The following is a 23,564-nucleotide window of genomic DNA, read 5'->3' as shown; positions in this document are numbered from 1 at the left end:
TAACGAGCCCTTCCGTTTTTCTCCTAAAAAACCTTAACTTTTACGCTTTTCGCATCGTGGGAGAGTTTGACCGGGCCTAAAAATAAATATCCGGGTCGGATATATTAGCGACTCTCAAAGCCGTGAGTCCTCGTAAAAGAGTGTTGTTTACGATCGGCGCCGACAATGTGTCACTGTCAACGTTGTGAAGCGTTTACGGACGTAACGCCCGATTCTCCTGTTCCTGGATCGTATTTTCATTATCTAAATTTATTGTTATTCTTATTTTTAACTGGGAGGGATGGAGCCCGGCCCAAAGGGGACCGGACATGCCGCGGACGGATGGAATTTCCTCTTGTTTGTGGACACGACCTCCATTTCTGCGGTCAGGTGAAGAAACTGATCAGCCGGGTTCTTCCTAATCGATTTTTCATGAGTAATCACACCTAAGAGATTCTAGTACATATTTACCTAATTCATTATCTGCAAAGAAAAGAATACAAAAAAAAACCTCAAAAACTACAGTTCACGTTTTACGGTGCTTTCATTCTACGTAGGACTAATTTTTGAACTGTGAACACTAGTTGAAATTACCTTGATACATTTATGCACCAATATATTTCAAATGTGTAATATATTAAGTTAAAACAGGTACAGATTTAACAAATTACGCAATTTTCAATCCAGCGTTCAAAATATAAAACGGTATTTTCATACACGTTCTCGCTCGTTTTTGCATATACGTCGTTCTTAAAGAAAGTATTAGGCGGCCAAAGTCCCTACGTCAAATCTAACCTAATCTAATCATTGGGTGTCGGGGACGAGGGGCCAAACCTTTTTTTCAATACCTTTTACATATCATTACCAATTAAAATTCAATGAGCTGTGCCGGGATTCGGATGCTCATTTACTTAATGAGTATTTAAGAATAAAAATACGTGTAAACAAAAAACTGCTGTTAAATTCATGGCTGCCATGTTGGTTACCTATGCCCTAACGGATAGCAATGTGACTACTTTTTCGACCTAACATCTAACATTGGCCCTGGCCTGTTAGATCGAGCAATGTTAACTAGCCGATTTTTACAAGGGTACATCATCCTTTTTCTCGATGTAACACGACCTAGCAGAGTTAACAGGGTTAACACAAAGATCGTGAATACCCCTAATGTATATATTCGTACAATTAATAGCATAATAAGATATTTAACACACGATAACGGATGTTTATAATACCCTAATTAATCTATGGAAAGCGTTTTATCAATTTGGTTGATTATTGGCTAAAAGTCAGACCGTTTTTTTTTCAAATTATATATTGCTCTATAGAAGAATATTCAAATCCTTCAGAAAAGTCTTGAACCCGTTGGAAAATCGTCAAGTTTAAGCTATTACCACTTAATTCTTTCACACGACTTCTTCCTCAATTTTAGTATTTTAAGCGTATGTGGCGTGTTAAAGAATTGCTCATCATGTCAGATCAATGACATTTTATGAGAAGTTAGTTTAAAAGGCAAACGAGCTCACTAACACGCCCTTCATAAAGCTCCCAATGTACATCAGGATTAAAAACTTTATATTGAATTGATTTATACAGGGTGTTGGGCTATTCGTGTTACAAACTTTCCCAGAAGGTTCTACATTCAAAATGGAACCAAAAAGTCATAATTAATTATGGTCCGAATCTCAACAGTTTCGGAGTTAATCCCCTTTTCCTGATTTTTTAAGATTTCAGGACCTTGGTTCAAATAAACAATGATAACTCCTAAACTAAAAGGTTTAGGACAAAACTACGTTGAACATTGAAAACTACGTTAAATTTCAAATAAGATGTGATCAATACTAAACTTCTAAACGTTGGTGACATAAGATTTTTAGTAGCCACAATTTTGAAAAATAATTTTTTTTTTCTAAGTTGAAAAACTTACTATGGTGATTTTAAACGACTATATATTTCCAAATCTGGAGACCAGCAAATTTCAGAAAACGTACTCCATTTTATATTCTTTTTAGTGATGTACTTGCTTTTTAATTACTTTTTTTAAAGATGAATAGTAAGTTTTTCAACTTTGAAAAAAAAATTGTATTTCAAAATTGTGGCTACCAAAAATCTTATGTAACCAACGTTACAAGTGTAGTATTGATCACTTCTTATTGGAAATTGAACGTATTTTCAATGGTCTCAACGGATTTGTCCAAAACCGTTTAGTTTTGGAATTGTCATTTTTTATTTGAGCAAGGTCGTGGAATCTGAAGAAAACAGAAAAAGGGGATTAACTCCGTAACTGTTGAGATTCGGACCATAGTTAATTATGACTTTTTGGTTCCATTTTGAATGTAGAATCTACTGGCAAAGTTTGTAAAACGAGTAGCCCAACACCCTGTACACGTAGTTTGCTTTTTCAAACACGTAATTATGATTTTATTTTGTCATGTTGCCTGATTTTTTCTTGCTTTTATACAAATCATATTATAACATTTTAAACATCAATATTTTAACCTAACGCCCATCAGTTTGCTCCATCATGCTATTGGGTTTTTCTCAGGGAGGGAATTTAGGGAAAATGTTTGTAATTATGAGGAGATAAACATTGTTATTCGTGAGAATAAAATATTAAAAAAATATATTGCAGAATTGCTTTTAATTTAACCTTTACGATTACATAACTAATAGGTAATGTTTGAGAAATGAAGTATGCACCTACAGGTCTGCTTGCGATCATGCGCTCGCCCAAATGTTGGCTTTTTTTAACACCGCCGCAGAGCCAAGTTACATAACTTGACAGAAAACCAATTCATGGAAATGCATCTATTTTTGGCCAGGGACGTCCCCCCACCGACGTCGTCCAATTACGCCAAATACCCATAATAGAGGACGTCCAATTAAACCATGGGACTGACAAGTCAGCAATTTTTTTCCCTGAACATAAAGTCCAATCTGATCCACAAGCCGAGTTTTCGTCGTTCCGGTGTATTATTAAGCGATAATTCCGATCCAGCAGGAATTCAGCGGGTTGAGGCGAAAAAGACGCGGATTTCCAAACTGTTTGTTTTTGCCCGATGAATGTCGTAATTTTAATTAATCAGCTTGGCCTAGGCCGGAAACGAAAATTGCAATTTAAAACTGTAATTTCCGTTTCTTCAAGCAAGGAGGGCGGTTGTTGTTCCCGGACGGCCGGAAAAAATAACCCCCCCCCCCCCGAATCGGACCGAATTAAAATCGTATCCGTCCTGAATTAGTTCGAGGGCCCCATCTATCAGCCAAGAACTGATCTAATTTGGGAAAACTATTTATAAGAAGGAAACCCCGTTGTACTCCCAGATGGTTGTTTTTAAACATTTGTTGATAGCTTTTTGTAAGGTTTTTTCTTTTTCTTCTTCCCCTTTTCTGTTCGTCACGACTTCGACCAATACATTATATAATACAATTTATATGACCTGATGATATAAGAGGGAAGTGGATTACAAAGATCTGAAATATCATTTATTATTATCCTGGGTTTTAGGCGATATTCCATTTTCGGATAATGTCTCTAGTTGTCTTTCGAATCCGTCCTGTATAATCAGGTTAAAGTCAAATGTTCAGGTATATTCCATTTATTATATACGATTTTATGTATTATTTTTTTTTTCACCGGCATGATTCAAATGTTAGGATATATCCTCTGATTTGGTTGTTATGATGATGGTTATAATTGTTATTAATAAAAACCATGCTCTGTATGATTATTGTCTTAAATATGACCCTTGGATTGTTTACAGTAACTGGCTTTGCTATGTCAAATTTGGCGCTGTCGATCATAGATTTACGTTGTGTTAATTATTGATCTGTTTTACTTAGTTACTTTTGTTTATATTGTGTTATGTCTTATAATCTTGCGTTTTTTGTTCTTTAGTATATTTCAATTATTCTTTTTATGTAAGGTTGACCAAGTTACTTCTTTCAATTAATTATTCTTTTTATAAGGTCTTGGTTAAGATAAAAAAGTCACTGTCACGAGCGGGATTCGAACCCACTGACAGTGACTTTTTTATCTTAACCAAGACCTTACATAGAAAGAAAAATTAACTGAAAGAAGTAACTTGGTCAATTGACCACTAAAACGTAAATAGATTAATATTTAATAAGTAAAAGAAGTATCCCCACTTCTTCAGTCGCTGAGAATCCAATCCCGATTACACGACATTTGAAAATGGCAAAAAAGAGAGACAATTCGAACTGTTATAGGTTGAGATGGAGAGTTGGAGTCCGAGAGGATCGATGTCACGGTAGATCAAGTGGTAGAGCAGCGGCGTATTTAGCCGAAGGTCGTGGGTTCGAATCCTGCTCGTGACACTGACTTTTTTGTCTCAATCAATCAAGACCTTATAAAAAGAATAATTAATTGAAAGAAGTAACTTGGTCAATTATTATTATTATATCTTTTATATCGGTATGTTCAAATTGAATTGTTTGCTTTATTCATTTATTAAATAGTTCAAACAGGGAAGCAGTTCTAAATAGAACAACATAATAATAGTGTTAATAATACATAAGGTAGAAACAGTTCATAAAAAGTAAACTAACACGACAACAGTCGAATTTCTATGTGTATTGTAAATAGAAATATGGAAAATTAAGGATTAAAATTCATTGCAAAAACTCAAAAATCTTTCTTTTAAAGGCCACCTGACTGTCAACAAATGGATCAATGCTTGACACATGCAAAGAACGGGCAATTCTATAAACACATTTCGTGGACGAGACATTCGTTCTGCATAAGGAAATATACTAACGTTATTTTCAATGTATTTGTGTGTTGTGTAGTATGCGTGTTGGAATACATCTTGTATCATGGTTTGGCCGGACATTTTACAGCCTTATTGTATTGTTTTCTTTTTGATTATGCTGTGCCGTGTCTTCTCGTTCACCTTTGCTATTTCTTTTCTTAGTACTGCAATTTCTGTATGTTGTAAGCTTTGAGCTGTTTTCTTATGATAAAATTCAATTGGTTTTGTTTGTACACGGTGTAAACTGTGTTTTGTTGAAAAACAAATCTTTATATACTGCTGTGATTGCTTTTTTTATACGATGTGTTGCAACATGCAGTTTCGTATGTGTTTTAATTTTTATTAGCCTTAATTATGCTTTTTACCGTTTTATAATATATATACACAAATATATATCCTTTTATGTTAATTATTATTATTTTGTATTCTTTAGTTATGATGTAATTGTTATTTTTAGTAGCACTATAGTCAGAAGGAAGTAAATAAATACAAGCGTTCTAGTTTCAAATTATCAAACTCCTGATAAAAGAACTTTGATGATTGAATTAAGCTGACTGGAAAAGGAAGAAGGAAATAATATATTGAATTATTCTGTTAGTGAAAATGATGACTAACGGAGAATTAAAGCGATACTGGAAGGACCATGTGCCATCAAACTGTTTACAACTTTACCGATTTACACGCAATACAACATTATTTAATGCACTGATTTTTATATGAACCGTAATTAAAATTACGTAGATACAACTTCGCTGCTTTATCTTTTAGGGTGAGTGACATCCATTCGGGTCAGTGTTCGACAAGGCTGAATGAAAAGAAAATCCACTTTCCATGAGACTTTTCTCGATTTACTGGGCTTCAACCCTTATAGAGAGTCAATAATTCGATTGGTGTGGAGGATTTTTCCCCTTCATCCTCCGGGCACTTTACACGGTCCTAAACACGCTTTGAAAACCAGATAAGCCATTTGAATCGGAATAGTAATTGTCCAGTTTCTAGTATAAGTGCCCCCTTATAGGAATTATTCATTTCCTTTTACGTCAACAAGCTCGAACCATCAATTTGAAAAGTTAAGTATTTGAATTTTAAACAACCAGAAGGTACTCACTCATTTCTGTCGATTAAAAAGGCGAAACTCACCTGGAAAAAAAATTATACATTACTAATTTGAAAAATAACATTGGATATATTTATTAAAGCAAAAACGCAATATTTCATTCTGGAATATTTCATTCACTATTTCAACATATTTAATACCAATAATGCTAAATGAAATTTGTTAGCCAGAATGCAAAATTTGATCGTGACCTTTTTGGCTATTGAGTCTCTTTTTCAAAAACCCCATTTTATGAAAATATGGTTCTAATAGTTCTAAAACTATCTATTTCCATAATAATAATGTACCTAATATCAATAAAATAATAAAGAAGGCGATTTAACTCATTATTGCAGAACTATCCATATTCTAAAGGTAATATTTCTTTTGGCGTTTTCTTCATTGGTACAGTTTTACGAAAGTAATTTTATATCAGATTCGTGAAAAGTATTATCATTAAGAAACTTATAATTAGCGTTCGAATAAAAAACGTTATGTACGCAATGGATCAATACATGCAGCTTATAAGTGAAACAAAGTGCACAGTTATATAAGTGAATGTTTCGTAAGGAATATACAGTTTGTAGTACTTCAGTTGTAGAGCAGGAAAAGTATAACAGAACGTTATGTAATATTCCAATAAAATAAAAACACGTTTCTGGCTGAATGCCCGCTCCTGAATTAAATTCAGGATTGACTTTTTGTGGGAAATGTGGCCCGGAGTGATGTGGAAACAAAGTGTGGAATGTGCTTTGTTAAAGATTTTTTATTCAGTAAATCTATGGAGCGAATAGTGTATTCATATAAAAATAGGCAACGGTTTTTTAAAATAATTCATGTAATTTGCGTTTTCCATTTGTATAATATGAGGATTGTTTCTCGGAAAAATCTATGTCGTGACTTGTATAGGATGGTAATTTATAGTAATTTAATTAAGAAAAAAATATAAAGCGATAAGAGCGGTATTTGGCGGTGCTTAATCGTGAAACTTTGGCAAAGATTTCCAGGAAAATCCTCCGGCTCCCGGAACTTCCAGGCAGGTTGATCGATATCGCCGGAATGAGCATCTCGTGGAAATATTTTACCCTTGGTGGCTATCGCTTTTTTTTCCGCGTCCCCCTGGTATACAATGGGTTCCAAAAGCCGATAGTCACAATAGTCATAGGTATGGGAATATAGCCGGGTGGTTATTACAGGTATGAAGTTTGAACAGAGGCCAATAGCCTCATACCACTACCATTCCCGGAGCTAATTCATTTCATACAACCTACTCTGTCCTCTATTTTTATTTTTTTAATTTTTTTTGTACCAAGATTCTCTTTTGCCTCCATCAAATGGCGCAGACGAAATACCAACATTATTTTTATTGGGATGGTTCGTTATCATTTTAAAACGATAAGATACGACGCAAGATGGATTAATTTAAATTTACTCAAGGTGATGTTCAAAAAGAGTGCTACACTGGCAATTATCGTAAAACTACACACAAAAAGGCCTCTTCTGCATAATTTAATCTCACGGATGTTCACCAAACGCTGTTTATACTACGTAGATAACGTTTTATGAAACCAAAAACTTTTGGATTTCCTGATTAAACGATTTCCTGATTAAAATTTCCTCCGACCAAAAATTTTTACTCAAACGATATGAATTTTGATACCTTCACTGCAGTGTTTGCTTAAGTTCTAAAACATGTATTTAATGTATTACACACGTGCGCTACGCACCTGACATACACCCCCTCTCTCACTCACTCACTCTCTCTCATTGTCTGTCTCTCTCCAGCCTTTATCACTCTCTCTCTCTCATTCACTCTCTCCTTCTTTCTTTATCTCTCTGTCCCTCTCCAGCCTTTATCCCTCTCTTTCTCTTTCTTTCTTTATCTCCCTGTCCCTCTCCAGCCTTTATCTCTCTCTCTCTCTCTCTCTCTCTCTCTCTCTCTCTCTCTCTCTCTCTCTCTCTAACCTGTAAATAAATATATCGTTTTAATTATAAAAAAATATTGTGCCAAATACGTAGTTAAATTTCTTCCTGGACCAGTTAAGATTTCTCGTGTGGCAGCAGTCAGGCAAAAATATAATTTTGGTTGGAGGTATGTCTGCCCCAAAGTCGCTAAATAGAATTAGTTTCTTCGGTAAAACCCGACAAATCCTCGACAATTATCTCTTTGCCGGTCACAGACCTGTTTCGCCGCCGACTTGAATCCGATAAACCAGCAACCATTCATTCTAACATTCTAAAGTCAATTAGGTTCCTAAATGTTTTTTTTTTTTTTTTTGGTCCGATTAAGTTTACCTTTATTGTTCAAGAATATTTGTATAGTCGATTGATCCCGCTGAGCCATATGGTAATATAATGAATGTCATCACATAAGGATCCGGGGTTCGAATTCCAGCAGTGTCGAATCGAAACCAAAAGTACTTAAAATATAATTTTTTTAAACACACTGGAACGCCGTTGGACGTTGTAACCCTTCCTGTTGTGAAACTCAAAAATAAAGAAATAAACTACAAATATCTAAAGCATAATGCCATGAAGATTTCCTTTTCAATCCCACTAGACTACGAAGTGCTTAACTTGTATGGAACGAATTTGGGCGAAAAAATGATTTGAACCAGGCTTTTTTTTAAGTCTTAATTTTTCACGTTGCCATACACATTTCAATATAATCTAAACGCTAAAGCTAAAATTAACATTGGCCTACGAAGTATAAAACAATGACCCTACCAGAAATGTTGCTATATGACTCCTTGAAATGTGTTCATAATTTTGTGCATGTTTTTTATCTAGCACCATTTTTGTAGAGAACAGTTTTTCCAACCAAAAATTTCAAATAATTAATATGTTAAAACTAAACTGTTACCACAAAATATATATACTGAGCGAGCAGATTTTTCGTTTTAGTCTTCTCGGACTTATGAATATTCTTGAATGAGTAGAATGTAACTTTTTGGTTTCATAAATTTCTAGCAAATCTTGGGCAACTTCTGCTTGCAGTGCATTATTGGTCACGTGATTAACAATCCTGAGGAAATCGGCAACGATGATCGAGGGGGGGCCGCGGCCGTTGTTCAAGGCCTCCCGATCGAGCCAAACAGTCTCGCTGATTGTCCTCGAAGAAGTCGCCCGTGAAGCCGTCGGACCTTGATATACCCTGTATAAACGCGCATATTGCGTCATTCATTTCTAAAAATAGCCCCCGCCGAAGCCCCACCGCCTCCTGGTATTTCGAACAAGAGGAGGACAACCGGAGTTGAAGGTGTTCTCATGTAAATCCATTTATAAATAGAATGAGGAAAAATCGCACTCGTCACACTTTGGATTTAGCATGTTGACTTTTAACACGCCTCGGCACAGAACTGGTGGCAATTAATTTGGCATTTTTCACTCATCGTTTACAGCTTAATTCAATTTGATATTTAAATTGAAGAGACACATTTTTTTTCAATTTTTCATGCATAGAAGTATGAATAATATCAAAGATAGACAATTTTCACTATAAAAATTGCCTGATAGAATTCAATTTATTTATCGGAGCCATTCAAACTCAGATGTCAACTATCATTTTCCAAAATGAACGTTAATGAATTAATTTAATTATAATGTATTTATCACGATTATAATTGTATAATATAATTCTGATTATAATACAAAATAATATATACAAACTAAATAAACTGATGTCAATGATCAATTGTCATTTATTTCAGGATTAACATACATTAGTTAATTCCACTTGAAAATTTATATAAGTTAGACAGGTTGCAAATTCTTCGATTGTAAAACAGAAAACAAAATGAAAAATCATTGATCGTTATTTAACTGGTCGTGTTTGTCCCTTTTTCTGTCAAAACAAACTGGACATTATGAAAAATATTATCCTTGTTTTTCAGGGTTAGCAATTATTGCTTAATTCAAGTTAAAACGTATTTCGAAGAGTAATATCTTATTTATCAATTTCAGACTAAAAATTTGTTCATTGGAGGTTCCGGTAATGATGTATTTTCGTTTTCATCTATGTGGGTTTTTTAGTGACCGGTTGTATCATAATTTGTTGAAGTCTGAGGGGCGGACAAGAATGAGGTAGTTTAGCTAAAAAACCATATTGTTTTTTTTTCCCCGACGTTCCGACCTTTATTCGGGGCATCTTCAGGGCATAAAGTGGAGTGCTATTCTTATGGGGAAAATTGGTTTTGTCGGCAAAGAAATAAAAACGTGTTTTCACTTCAACAAATTTTTTATCTATTTTTCTTCGATTTGATATGAAGAATATATCATAAGGTAAGGATTTAAAGCTTATTAGTAAACAATGTAGCAATTATGATTGTCAAGTTTAGACGTTTTCATAATTTTCAATTGGTGATGAAGTTAATTTTTTTTATTATTCGGAGATCGTGAGGTACAGTCTGGTGTGACGTAGGTTTCAGAAAAACATTTTCTTAGAAATTATAAATGATGGGGTGAGTGTGGGGTTCAATCCTTCTTAAAAAAGATGGTTCCTACTCACATTAAGTTGTTTGGCAACAATCCGGATTTCGAGCCCTTTAGGTATCGAGCCCCCTATCGTCAGGTTGAAGGGTTTCCACAAACACGTGTCTCGACATGAATTGCGGAAGTGAACCCGCTGATACCCCCGCCAACGCGACGTTCCAATGAGGAGCTGGGTTTTTAATGGCGCTCAATTTGAACGTGCGAAAAGCGGGAATTATAACACAAACAACAATTGTAATAGTAAATACTGTAAGAAATTAATTGTAAATTAGTGATTAAAGATAAAAAAACTTAAATAAATAAATAAAAATAAAAATGAAATAACTAGAATAATATTAAATTATTATAAAACATAATAATAATTAGAATAATTAGTTTAATTATTTGGACGTTTAATATTATTTATATACATATTTAAAATGGGAGGTAAATCTGTTATATTATTAATGCATTTATCACCATGTTCAATTTTACATTTTTTAATTTCAAATTTCTCAAACCAATCTAGTTCTCTCCCTTTGTTAAAACTATGTAACACTGTTGTACTTAAATTTGAATTGAAATTATGTTTTGTTTCTTTTAGATGGTCCTTGAATTCCGAAAATTTGTTCGACTTAGGTAAATGTTCTTTTACTCTCGTTTTTATTTCCCTACCGCTTTGACCTATATATTTAATATAACAATCATTACAATTCAGTTGGCAAACCTCGCTTTTTGTCAAGTTGTCTACCTTGTCTTTAGGTTTTGAAAGGATGTTTTTTAGTGACCCCGTACTTCTATAAGCTATTCTAAAACCTTCTTGTTTAAAAATTTTACTAAATTTTTCCGATAATTCACCAATTCATTTATGGTGGCTGAGTCCTAGTGTTGATTCTTTTAAAGTTAATTTTTTTATTATTTTAACTAGTAACCAATCAATAAATATTTCTAGGTACCCGTTGTTTTTTGCTATGGTTTTAATAGTATCTAATTCTTTTTTATAGTTAGCAGGAGTTAATGGAAGTTTTAACATACGGTCTATGAGCCAAATGAAACCTGCAGCCTTTTGAGACCATGGGTGGGAAGAATCCGATGGAATCATAGTGTCTGTAGTTGTGGGTTTTCTGTATACATCTATATCTATTAGGTTGTTTATTCCGGCCAAACAACTTAATGTGAGTAGGAACCATCTTTTTTAAGAAACATTTTCTTTATCGTGCCAACGTTTCGATCTTTATTACGATCATCTTCAGGGCATTGTTAAAATTTTTACAAATATATGTAGGATGGGAAAAAAATGAATTTATACAACGCTAGAAATTTTAGATTGAAAAAATGAATTTATACAACGCTAGAAAATTTTAGATTAAAAAAAACGAAATTATACAATGCTAGAAAAAAATTGGATTAAAAAAATGAATTTATACAATGTTAGAAAATTTTAGATTAAAAAAAAGCATTTATACAATTCTAGAAAAGTGAGTACAAATACTTTGATTGATTCTAAAATTTTCTAGCATTGTATAAATTAATTTTGTTTAAATCTTAAATTTTTTAGCATTGTATAAACTCATTTTTCACCTAAAATTTCTAGCAGTGTATAAATTCATTTTTTCATATCCTACATGTATTTGTAAAATTTAAACAATGTTTATAAATCCCAGGCCCTGAAGATGATCTCAATAAAGATCGAAACGTTGGCACGATAAAGAAATGTTTTTCTAAAACCTACGTCACACCAGACCGCATCTCACGATCTCCGAATAATCATTGACTAATGGTCACTAAACACCACACATTTCTACGCGTTAATTTTTTTATTCACTTAATGTAAATCTTTTAATTGTTTAAGATTTGTCATACATTTCAAATATTAATTATGCTAAAATTAACGTTGATCCATGAAATACATACTATAGACCCTACGGAAACTGCGTTTCTAAGTCTCATTAGAGTTGTGCTTATAATTTATTTATTAAAATTATTAATTTTTAATAATTAATAATAATTAATTTTAATTATTATTTATTAATATATTTAATTATTTTTGTACTCTTATAGACGAAATGAGACGAATTTTGTTGGAGGCAATTGTTCTAAACAGCCAAGAATTAGAAGCGTATCGTCAAATACGTATTATTGAATGAATAGAAAATGGACTCATTTAATATCAAATAATACAGTAAAATTAACATTGTACTAAATGCCGAACAGAAACATAGTTTTAAGTCTCCTTCTAGGATATTTGTACGTCAGTTTTGTACCGATGCAGGTGTGAAAGCGGTCCACTTTTAAGTATTATAAAAATACAGGAATTTAAAATATTTAATTAAAATTGTACTATAAAATACATACACTGACCCAATAGATACTTCTATGTAGAAAGTATACGAAAAGTCTTTTTGTTTTTCTATAAAACCTGGACAAGCCCTGTCCTCAATCGCAATCCTTAGGGCAATCATAGAATTCCTAAAAAATTTAACCATTCAAAAAACCAAATTATAAAATAACATAAGACCGTTAGTTTCATGATTAATCATAGCTTCATCACAACCAGAGGAATTCACATAATTATTATAATAATTTAGTCGGTCTAATATTAGCTGAAAATATGGAAACGGGAAGTCATTGTTTTTTGTCCACTTTTGGACCCATTTGCGCTTATATCGTCTGGAATCCGTCCGATCGTCTTTTGGCCGGGGTTTTAAAACGAGCCGATTCCATCTGTGTCATCTTTTTAATCAGACTTATCCGACCGTTTATCAAATCTCGTTACAGTCTGCAGAGAACAAAAATATTTTGTTCGATTGCCCTAATTTTCAAATGTTTTCAGTATTAGGAGTATCGACCACTTTTTCGTTAACGAACACTAGATCAATAGGTCGAAAGCTTGGCATTAGCATTAAATTCATTTATTTTTCTTCTTCAAGATCATACCTTGATCCAGAGTTCCTAATGTTCAAATACAGACGAGGTGCAGAACCTTGATCAAATTGTGAGTATCATATAATAAAATAATACACTTTTACAAATTACACTCTTGTGTATACAGTCTCACCTTGCAATTCTTATTGTAATAAAATACACCTAAACCAAAAAGAAGAATGGTTTCATTTACAACATGCTGGCAAAAATTAAACTTTTTTCTTTAAAAGAAAAGCACAGGCCAAAAAATGCAGATTTCTGCAAACAACACGTATAAGCAGAAGTTTTTGCAATAAACACGGAGCGAAAAATTATTGCACCTAATGCAAAGACAAATGAAGAAATAATTTTTTGAACAAACATTCACGATAAAGAAGAAAACAAAATAAACATTTTGGTACATAAAGGTAGAAAGTTCGTTATTACAACAAATGTGATGGAACGAAGAAATCCTTGCAATAAACCAAGCAAAGGGAAAAAAATCATTTTTTCCAACATAAGTTTTGAAAGTAGAAGAAACGAACAACCAAGAAAGGAAGAATATGTAATGAAGATAGTATAAACGTATATTAACCAAAAAATCATAAAAAATAATTAAAACACGTAAGAAAGAGTTCGATTAAAATTCGAAAAATCAGTGAATTTTTCCCTTTAATGAGACTTTTTTTGTAACTTTTACACAGGAAGAACCGTCACACCGACAACCCCCAGAAGGAGGGATGAAGCCTGGACTCGTCTGGCCAATGACCAAAAGTGGCCACGAGTTGTTGACACGCGATGAGTGATGATCAGGCTGCTGAAAAGTGTACATCAACTCGACGACACAAAAAATGTACATTTTAATGACTACTTCATTTACTGTATTTAAATAACGTCTTTATTAATTGTTTGTGCAACAACGGAAAAATGAATTAGCGTTATAGCTTAATCTAAAATTCAAAATACCTTTCACATTACTTTATTTTTATATTTAGAATTGTTATTCTCACATCATAAAAACCAGTCAAAAATTGTAACTTTGAAAAAATGAAACCAGGCGTAAAAATTGATCTACACGTCAACAAACTCTTCCCTAATTGCATTGCATTCTGCATGCAAAATTGCATTCTCGAGAAAAGACCACAACACGATGGCATTGTTGCATGGTGGTGTCTCTTGAATTTGAATTGTGGGTCAGGAATACTATAAAAAGATGGGAGGATGGCATATATCAGTTTCTATAGAAGTTTTTCTGAAATTTTTGGACAAAACTGATAATAAACTAGTACGGTATGAATTTGGATTGAGTTTGTTAGGTTTAGGAGTTGATGGGGTAAAATTAAAAGTTTAAAATATGTTTCAAAGAAAACCGGAAATCACAATATAACATTTTAGTTCCGAGATCCTCTACTGCGGATCACAGTTCGAAGATACTGGAGGGTATTGGCAAGATAAATTGCGTTTTTTAATATTACATATTGTTAAAAAACGGATTATACAGACGTGTTAAATAAGATTGAACGTTTCGTTTGACTTTTATTGATGGGGTCACCTGGCCGTGGATTTGTAGCCGGGCTACAAATCTTGAACCAATATCTGCCCGGGAAGATTGACATGCTACGAGGATGGAAAAAGGTAGAGTTGGGGGCCAGTCCCCCCCCCCCTAAAAATATTCACTATCGACTATGAATATTTCAAAAGGAACGTTTCACATAGTAGCAAAAGTTTCGTACGAATTGGTTTCAATTGTTCATTGTATACAAATTGAACTCTGTTGGAACTGTTCCGTCACGCTTGACCCCGGGAGTGGCATTAAGTAGTGTGCGGCGTTTGCAACAGAAAATTGGTATTTTGGAAGGGTATATTTATATACTCAGAAGAAGGACTTCGTAAGAATGAGACGGCGGTTAGGCTATACAAATATAGCTATTCGCATTAGTGAATGTTAACAACGAAGATTTATGTTAATCACCTTGGGTTAAAATTTTCTTGCCAAAGAATAGGATTTCGCATCTTATTAACGTATAGAAGTCAAAAAAAAGGTTGCCTAAACAAATATAAAAACAAAAAGGAAGTATATGTTGTAATATGTGCCGAAAAATAAAAATGTTTTCCTGCAACGGACGTGAAAGAAAAATTAAAAAGTATCTTTATGTAGATATTGGTTGAAATGAAAAAGTCTGTGTCACGAGCGGGATTCGAACCCACGACCTTCGGCTAAATATGCAGCTACCACTTGAGCTATCGTGACTTCGATCCGCTCGGACACCGCAACCTACCTTTCGAATTTTCCCTCCTTTTTGCCATTTTTCAAATGTCGTGTAATCAGGATTCGATTCTCGGTGACAAATGAAATGGTCAAGGAGAGCTTTAGAGAAGATATACTTCATTTTACTTATTAAATCCATTATTTATTTCGTTCCATTTATTTCGTGGTCCGATTGACCAAATAACTTCTTTCACTTAATTAATCTTTATGTATTGGTTGAAATGAAAAAGTCAGTGTCACGAGGGGGATTCAAAGGTCGTGGTTTTGAAGTGACACTGACTTTTTCATTTCAACCAATAACTTACATAAAGATTAAGTAATTAAAAGAAGTTATTTGGTTCACGAAATAGAATGGTTTAAAAAGTATTTTGTCATTAATTTTTACGTCTTGCCATTAAGATTGTAGCGAATCAGATCATAGAGCGTGTTATTACATTATGTTAAATATTTTACATTGTTAGGTGTTCATAAAAGTCTACACTATGTACAATTATAATAATTAAAGTTATACTGAACTTATTATTAAAGTAGGTACTGCTAAAGAAAAGGTTTAATCATGTTAATTGCGTTTTTATTTTAATTAGGCGATCCCACTGTAGTTACAATGTATGGCTGCACAACAATCTAACCCAACATTTTACATAGATGATACGAACATTTATATTTTGTGTTTATCGCATATTTTAAGCTATGTTATTGTGAAAAACGGACGGTGCTATTTTGTATTGCCCTAATGGCCTGACAAGGCTCCAGTTTTATCAGCCGAGCTCCTCAAGGCCTACCGAACCGAATGTCCTACCACCAAACGAGTAAGTTCAAGGCAGGTCAAGTCCTTTTAAGCCTGTAATTTATTGACGAAGGTCCGTACCCTGAAAACCGAGACGTTAAATATTTATCCGTTAAATTTTTATTTTTTTCAACATAATCAGTTCTACTGTCTGCATGGATGGAATGACTTTGAAAATCGTGTTTTCCGTACGATTGACTATCATTTTCAAAATAATTGGAAAAAACCTCTTATTTGCGACCGGTGTTTGTATAATTACGAAACATGTACATAATTATTAACATTATGGCGCAACTAAACAATACGGATTTACATATATATACATATTCTTACAAACCCAAGGACGCATTATATGTTTTTGCTATATTTTAATACCTTAAAAACGTCTGTAAGACAAGTGGGAGGACTTCAACAACATTTTTGTCTTATACATAGGTCAAATTTTAAATTTTTTGTTTGACAATTGAATTCATAAATCAAATAGAAGAATATTTTTTTAAATTCAGCTAGTGGTAGAAAGGGTTTGACTATATTTTCATCAACAGGTAGACCAACATAAAAGAAACTACTTCTATTGAAAATATGCTCTATAAATGGTTAAATAATATATATAAAAACCTCAATGATGTTAATCAGATCTAAAGAAAGGTTCGCGTATGTGCCAAATTCTTATTTTTTTCGGCTAAAAAACCTTAAAAATCAAACCTACTCCTTTATAATTGACATGTATCTGAAGAAATCTTATACCTTTTCGTAAAATCAACTTGAATCAATTTTTACTTACACCTTGCCTTTCTCAATTCTATTCGGTAAATATTTTTTTGAAGCTAATAATACTTTTAAGGGCTTAACACATTTTTATCATCGAGCTGATCATCTGTGATACACAGAAATCAGTTGGTAATTTGCATTGCATTATAGAAAAACGCGTGGTTTTATGTTTTATTAGTATGCATTATTTATTTATGTTTTATTATAGTAGGCAAAGAGCGACTATTACTCTTAGATCTCTTATCTTTTCCTAAAGACTTTATTTTTCAACACACACATACACACCCCGGGTCCGCTTGTTCTCGCCGTTGTCCCTTATTAGGACATTGAGCTTCACGATTGGTTCGTGCTTGACGGGTTGTGACTGGGTCCGAATTGTGTTTTTTCCGATTGACGATATTAAAGGACCACTTGTTTATGTGTTCTGAATGCGTAAACATCCAAACTTAAGTGAATTGACCTATACCGTTGCTATCTGCTGTTATCTTTATTAAAATAACAAAACACCTTTGATTTTCCTTAAAAGAGCGTTTTTTTAATGGTTAAAGTGCAAAAGTCGAAATGTTAGAAGGGGTTAAGAAGTTGATAAAAAATTGACCTGAGATAAATTAGGGAATAATTGTTTCCTGACAAAAAGCGATTGCGTTACAGTAGTTGCTAAATTGCTAAACCCCTTTGTGTGGTAATAATCGAAAAACAAATTAATATTTAAACTCAAATTGAAAATAACGTATTCTGTACTAATGAAGATAATAATTAACCAAAAAATGAAGATTTTAAAAGAAACACACCGGAATTATTCAACCCTACGCTCAAGATACAATTACAATAGTAGAAAGAACACATAATAATAATAACATAATAAGCGATATAATTTAATAATCTTTTTATCGTTCCATAAACGTAATAAAGACGAATCCATCATAAACATCCAACCATACTGACAAATCGCATTTTATTTTAAAGACTGTTAAGACTTTTAGTTACAAGCGATTGTTTAATTGAAGCTTACGTAAAACGGAATCTTTCACTATAAATAGTATTGTAAATACGCGCCGATAAGGGGCAAGTGTTTCTCCAAAACGGTGATAATTCTATTGGACTTGCTGGGAGAAGAAGTGAGAGTAAACATTATTGCAATTGCGCTTTATCGGAAGAGAGGCATTTTCCTTTTTAGAAGACGTTAATCAAATTAGGTACAAACGTTAAACAAAAATTTATCAATCAATAACCGTGAGTATTGGGATTTCCCATTCATAATTAATTCTCTCATCAATGCACGGGAAAAAACATTAATTAACGCATATAACGATTTGCCAAATAAACCCACCTGCCACTTTTCAATTCAGATGAATTTGTTGTCATCTATAATCTCCCTATCTCCTACAATTAAAATTATGTAAATAGGAGGGAAAATGAAAATGGGTGTTGGCACTAACCTTAAACGTAGTCTGTCAAAGTGGCCAACATTTATCATTAAATTCTAGAAAACAATTCTACACATTGTACTTAGTACAATTAGGATTATGAGAAAAATGAATCATGGAGAGTGAGAGAGAGAGAGAGAGAGAGAGAGAGAGAGAGAGAGAGAGAGAAAGAAAGAGGGAGCGAGGGAGTGGGGAGAGGGAGAGGGGGAGAGAGAGAGAGAGAGACAGAGAAAGAGAGAGAGACAGACAGAGGGAGAAAGAGAGAGAGAGTGAGAGAGAGGGAGGGAGAGAGCGGGAAAGAGTGAGTTAAGAGAGAATCTGCGAATGTGGGAAAGAACGGGTGAGTGAATTTGAGAGAGAGAGAGAGAGAGAGAGAGAGAGAGAGAGNGAGAGGGAGAGAGAGAGAGAGGGGGAATGAAAGAGTGTGTTTGAGGGAGAAGAGAGAATCGGGGTGGCGATATAGGTACATGCATTCAATATGAACATGTAGGGATACAGAAAGTAAGAGAAAGGAAGAACGAAACAGGCATGAACGCAACAAACATAAAATGTACATCCCATACGTGCATTGGGTTAATTTAACTGATCGTTTAAGAGAAAAGAAGAAGAAATTGTTATTTTAAACTTTTTCTTATCCAATTTTACCTTTCACCTGTCCACTGAAAAAAATATCACAACGAAATATACTTAGAAGCTCATCGGGTTCTATTTCAAAGCATTATAATTTATCTATCCATTAATAACCGTGCCGTACTTCATACATTCCTGATTAGCATTTTATTATTCCACGGTGGATATGCATCGTTGAAAAGTACAGGAGCGATATAGACCTCTGCCTACAAACACGAGGAAAAGATGGAATTTAACCGGCGTCCGACTAACACGCAAATGCCGAAAAAAATTCTGCGCATATGCGTGTGCGAGCCGCAGAACAGATTCCCACCACGTCTCTCATTACTTTTCAACGTGAAAATATTCAACGACTAATTTCATTTCGAAAGCCCGTCAGACTCAACATGTATGATTACTTTTATTTTTTTACATTTGAAGTTAGTACGACTGTATTTACTGTCTGGTCAAGTCCTGATAACGGCGTTTTCATTTTCCTTTAAAGTGTTTTCTTTTTAATTTAATACCGAAATAACAGTCACAAGGAGAAAAATTATGGAAATTTCGGCCAAAATCTGCCCTCGATATGTTCTTCATGCCATTGTTGTAATTTTAATATCAGTAAGTTTTAATTAAACATTGATTTGCTTATTAGTAGTTTCGTAGAAATATTCTCATCGTAACCTTTAAAAGAACTATTTGAATAGTGTGGGAGTAAAATTTAGTAAAAACTAAAAACATCATTAATGATAATAATAAACTCGTTCAAGCGAAACGAGGTTCGGGAAAGGTACGATAACCTTTTCAAATCATTCACAATGTAATTAACTGAAATATAATATTAGACGATGGATTGTATCAATTAAAAAAATATAAAACATAAATCGTTTAGGAAAGTTTCAAGTCGCGCCGCGCAGATTCGCGGATGAAAATATAATATTAGACGATGGTTGTATCAATTAAAAAAATATAAAACATAAATCGTTTAGGAAAGTTTCAAGTCGCGCCGCGCAGATTCGCGGATGACCCCCGGTGATAAAGGCTGACACTTGTGTCTAAAAGGATTGTAAACAAGGCTGTGTTTACTCATAACAAGTGTGTCAGTGAGGCCGTTGGATGTTGAGGGAAATTCCACGATCTGCGTTGAGGAGAAACGAGTTCACAACCGGTTCGAAAAGGTAGCTCAGTGCTAACTGTGTCACAGTAAGCCGTCCTGCAGCACACTTTTATGGATGTTTTGGTCGTGCGAGTTTTGTAAAGATAAATCAACAAGACTTTTACAATGCTGTATACTACGATATCAATTTTCGGGTTAGTGTCCGTTATTTATATAACGCTCAATAAGCACCAAATTTTATATTTGCGAGGCTTCATTCAGGCTATTATATATTTAAAGGCTACAAATTAATTTCACTATTTTGTCCAATAATTACGTGATGAAAGAGGATAAAAAGGCGAAAAACTAAATACGAACGTACCAATTTGGAATAGTGAGTGAACTAATGCTGCTCGTCTAGCGTACTGACGAATTATGTAAAAAAAAATGCAAATTCCAGAGAACCTGTTTCATATGATATGGTTTGCGGCAGGAGCAAATATCTAAGAAGGCAAATGTTAGAAAGAATTCGATAAAATTCTGAAAAGCCTATTTATAAGTTTCACCTAAGGTCAAAATACTAAGGTTGACCCGGCATGAAGTAGCATTAAATATAAACTAAACCGACGAGTCAATTGGAAATCACAACTGTGAAAAGAATGAGAACAAAACTGAAAGTACTCTCATGGTACTAAAAAGAAGTTTCAAATTTTCAAATAATATTACAAAAGTAATAAATTATTGTAAAAGGAATGATGTTAATTAAACTTAATGAAGAACACAATGCTCCCGAATACCTTTGATGTATGTTAATTATCTTATAAGGAACGGACTAATCAGATGACTGTGAAAATACAAGCTTCTAGAATAGTTTTTTGTAAATTTTTATGATAGCAGGGTAGATCAGCGAAAATCTCTTGCTTGACAAATATTATAAAAATCTATTAAAAAAACCAACAAAAGCAAAATTATATAAGAATCTAGTAAAAGAGGGGAGACAACTTTCTGTGTTACAAACAATGTTTTCGTTTACCAGACTTGTGATAATTATTATTATTTTATTTTATTTTTTAACGAACAACTCATTATTGGCTAAAAGAAAAAACACAATGTGATTAGCAAGAAAATAAAATATGAAAGAATAAGCTATAATATATAAAATTGAATAATTAAATAAGCTAAAAGCTCAGAATAGTTGGTCCAATCTGAACGGGGTTTGTCGTAGAATATAAGGTTATGGAATTCCTGGAACATATTTTTATGATGGTTGATCACAAAAAAATATATATACATTGCTAGACAAAATTTTATAAATATCTGCGTCAACACAGAAAAGAAGAAACCAAAAGCTCCAAAAAACCCCAGGTGGACGAACCCAGTGAAGAATACATTGCAGAATTACTTCAACTTATTATTAATTGATGATATTTATCAAAAAAATGCAAAGGTTTACTGGGACTACAGTAAATATGGTGTTAAATAGGTTCCCAGGACTAGAGTATATATTAAACAGGGTAGACTGGAGTAAATATGTGCAAAAGTAATTTTTAATAACAAACCGAACAATTGGAAAAAAACGATGGAAAGTTCATTCATGCTAACTACTAAGGTACTATTTTTATACTTATTTCCGACAAAAGTTATTAAAAATTAATAATTTTGTATGGAACGTTTCCACGGCTTCCCTGGAATGTCTGCGTGAAGAAATCAATGTTGAATAGTCTATACACATAATTTGACGATTGTTGCTATTTTTTAACTTAGTCCGCTAGCTAATGATAAAAACATAATAGAGACAAAAGAAAAATAGTAATGGCAAAAGCGCGAAATATCTAAATTTTACGTCAGTATGGGAGATTTAATGACAAATTTTAATTTACTTACAGTACTTACATGTTTAAGAATTAGAATTAGTAAGTGAAAACGTAACAACCAGTCGACAATTTTAATTTCTTTTTTAGAACATTATAATCATTTATAGACAATAGCCGATATGATATTGCGTTCGTTTTATTTTAATTCAAACGGTGGCCCGAAATTTTATTTACCCTTGATAATATAATATAGATAATCGACGTCTACAAGAATAAAGAGCTTCCTTTTTAACGCCCCATCTTGTGAATCATATTAAAGTCCGGCTTGTTTCGCGAGTCGTTGCTGTTTTTTCTTCTCCCGTTATAAAAAAAAACTCTCAGACGATCTTGAATTCTACCCGGACTTTCAAAGTATAGCTGAGAAGAGGCAGATGTTGTAAAGGGTGGGGCTTACAGTTTCAGAGGGTGAGTCAGGGAACCACCCCAATGGCCTTAGTTCGGTTATAAATAGCCCCTAAAAGGAGTCGCCGGCACTGCTCGACTGGTGGTTTTTAAAAGGGAAGAACAAGTGTAATTCACCTGCCTGACCTACTCTATTTTCCTACCAATGTACAATACAATTCCGTTTTTACGAACTCGGCCCGACGTATTGTTTATTGAATAAACCTAAAGGTCCATTATTCAAAGACTTATTGTCATACAACATATACTAAACTTGGCCTCGATTTATGGTCATAATGGAATAATTTCTCAACTTAGTAGTCCCAGACAGAAAAAACAAAATCCAAAAGCGTATTTCAACCCAAGGTGAGTAGGCGAATGACAGAGATCTCTTTATTAGGATTACAGAGCGATCTTCATTCACCCACACATTTTTTTTTTGCGTTTTGAGTTTCCACTGGACACATCAACATTTCGGATTGTATATATGCTAATCTTCACTGGCAGACAATTGGAAAAATAACAGTTATGTAATTAAAAAAGAAAAGAAATGAGTATATACATATTTGGGAAATGTTAATCGGATCGAACAAAGTAAACACGTATTTCAAAGTGGAATGATTATTAAAGGTAAAAACATTGTAAAATTGTATGAAAACTGTTTAAAAGTGATCAATAACTAAAAATAAAATTAAACTGGATAAATGAGAACGAGCTAATTGCTTTTCTGAAAGATATCAACGTTTTAACCAATTTCAATTAATTGTTCTTTTTATGTAAGGTCTTGGTTAAGATGACAACGTTAGTGAGACGAGCGGGATTCGAACCCACAACTTTCGGCTCAATACGCAGCTGCTCTAACCACTTTTTGCAGTCGTTACTTCGATCCACTCGGACACCAATTCCCCATCTCAACCTACAACAACCTTCAAATATTTCCTCTTTTTTGCCATTTTTCAAATGTGTAATCAGGATTCGATTCTCAACGACTTATGAAGTGGCCACGAGGAGCTGATAGTGAAGTGATACTTCTTTTACTTATTAAAAACATCATGTTTAGTAGTCTAATTGACCAAATTACTTATTTCAATTAATTATTCTTTTTATGTAAGGTCTTGATGGAGATGAAAAA

General features: G+C 33.5%; 1 protein-coding gene across 13 annotated transcripts in view; it reads right to left on the bottom strand.

Annotated features, from left to right (window-relative positions):
• LOC106667903 (histone deacetylase 4) overlaps window positions 1–23,564 on the bottom strand; it is a 237,662-nt gene that overhangs the window by 132,715 nt on the left and 81,383 nt on the right. For 7 of the 13 annotated variants that reach the window (XM_024226579.1, XM_014396175.2, XM_024226582.1 and 4 more), the window contains exon 2: window positions 5,857–5,888. The exons of the other annotated variants lie outside the window; for them this stretch is intronic. In XM_024226579.1, coding sequence (XP_024082347.1) covers window positions 5,857–5,860 — 4 coding nt within the window. In that variant the 5' untranslated portion in view covers window positions 5,861–5,888. The remainder of the gene's footprint in view (window positions 1–5,856; window positions 5,889–23,564) is intronic. 13 annotated transcript variants of the gene reach the window in all.

The sequence above is a fragment of the Cimex lectularius genome, unplaced genomic scaffold (genome assembly GCF_000648675.2).
Source record: "Cimex lectularius strain Harlan isolate CLEC.00 unplaced genomic scaffold, Clec_2.1 scaffold85, whole genome shotgun sequence".
Lineage (NCBI taxonomy): Eukaryota > Metazoa > Arthropoda > Insecta > Hemiptera > Cimicidae > Cimex > Cimex lectularius.
Note: the sequence above shows the minus strand (reverse complement) of the source record. Positions and strands in the feature narration are given on the sequence as shown.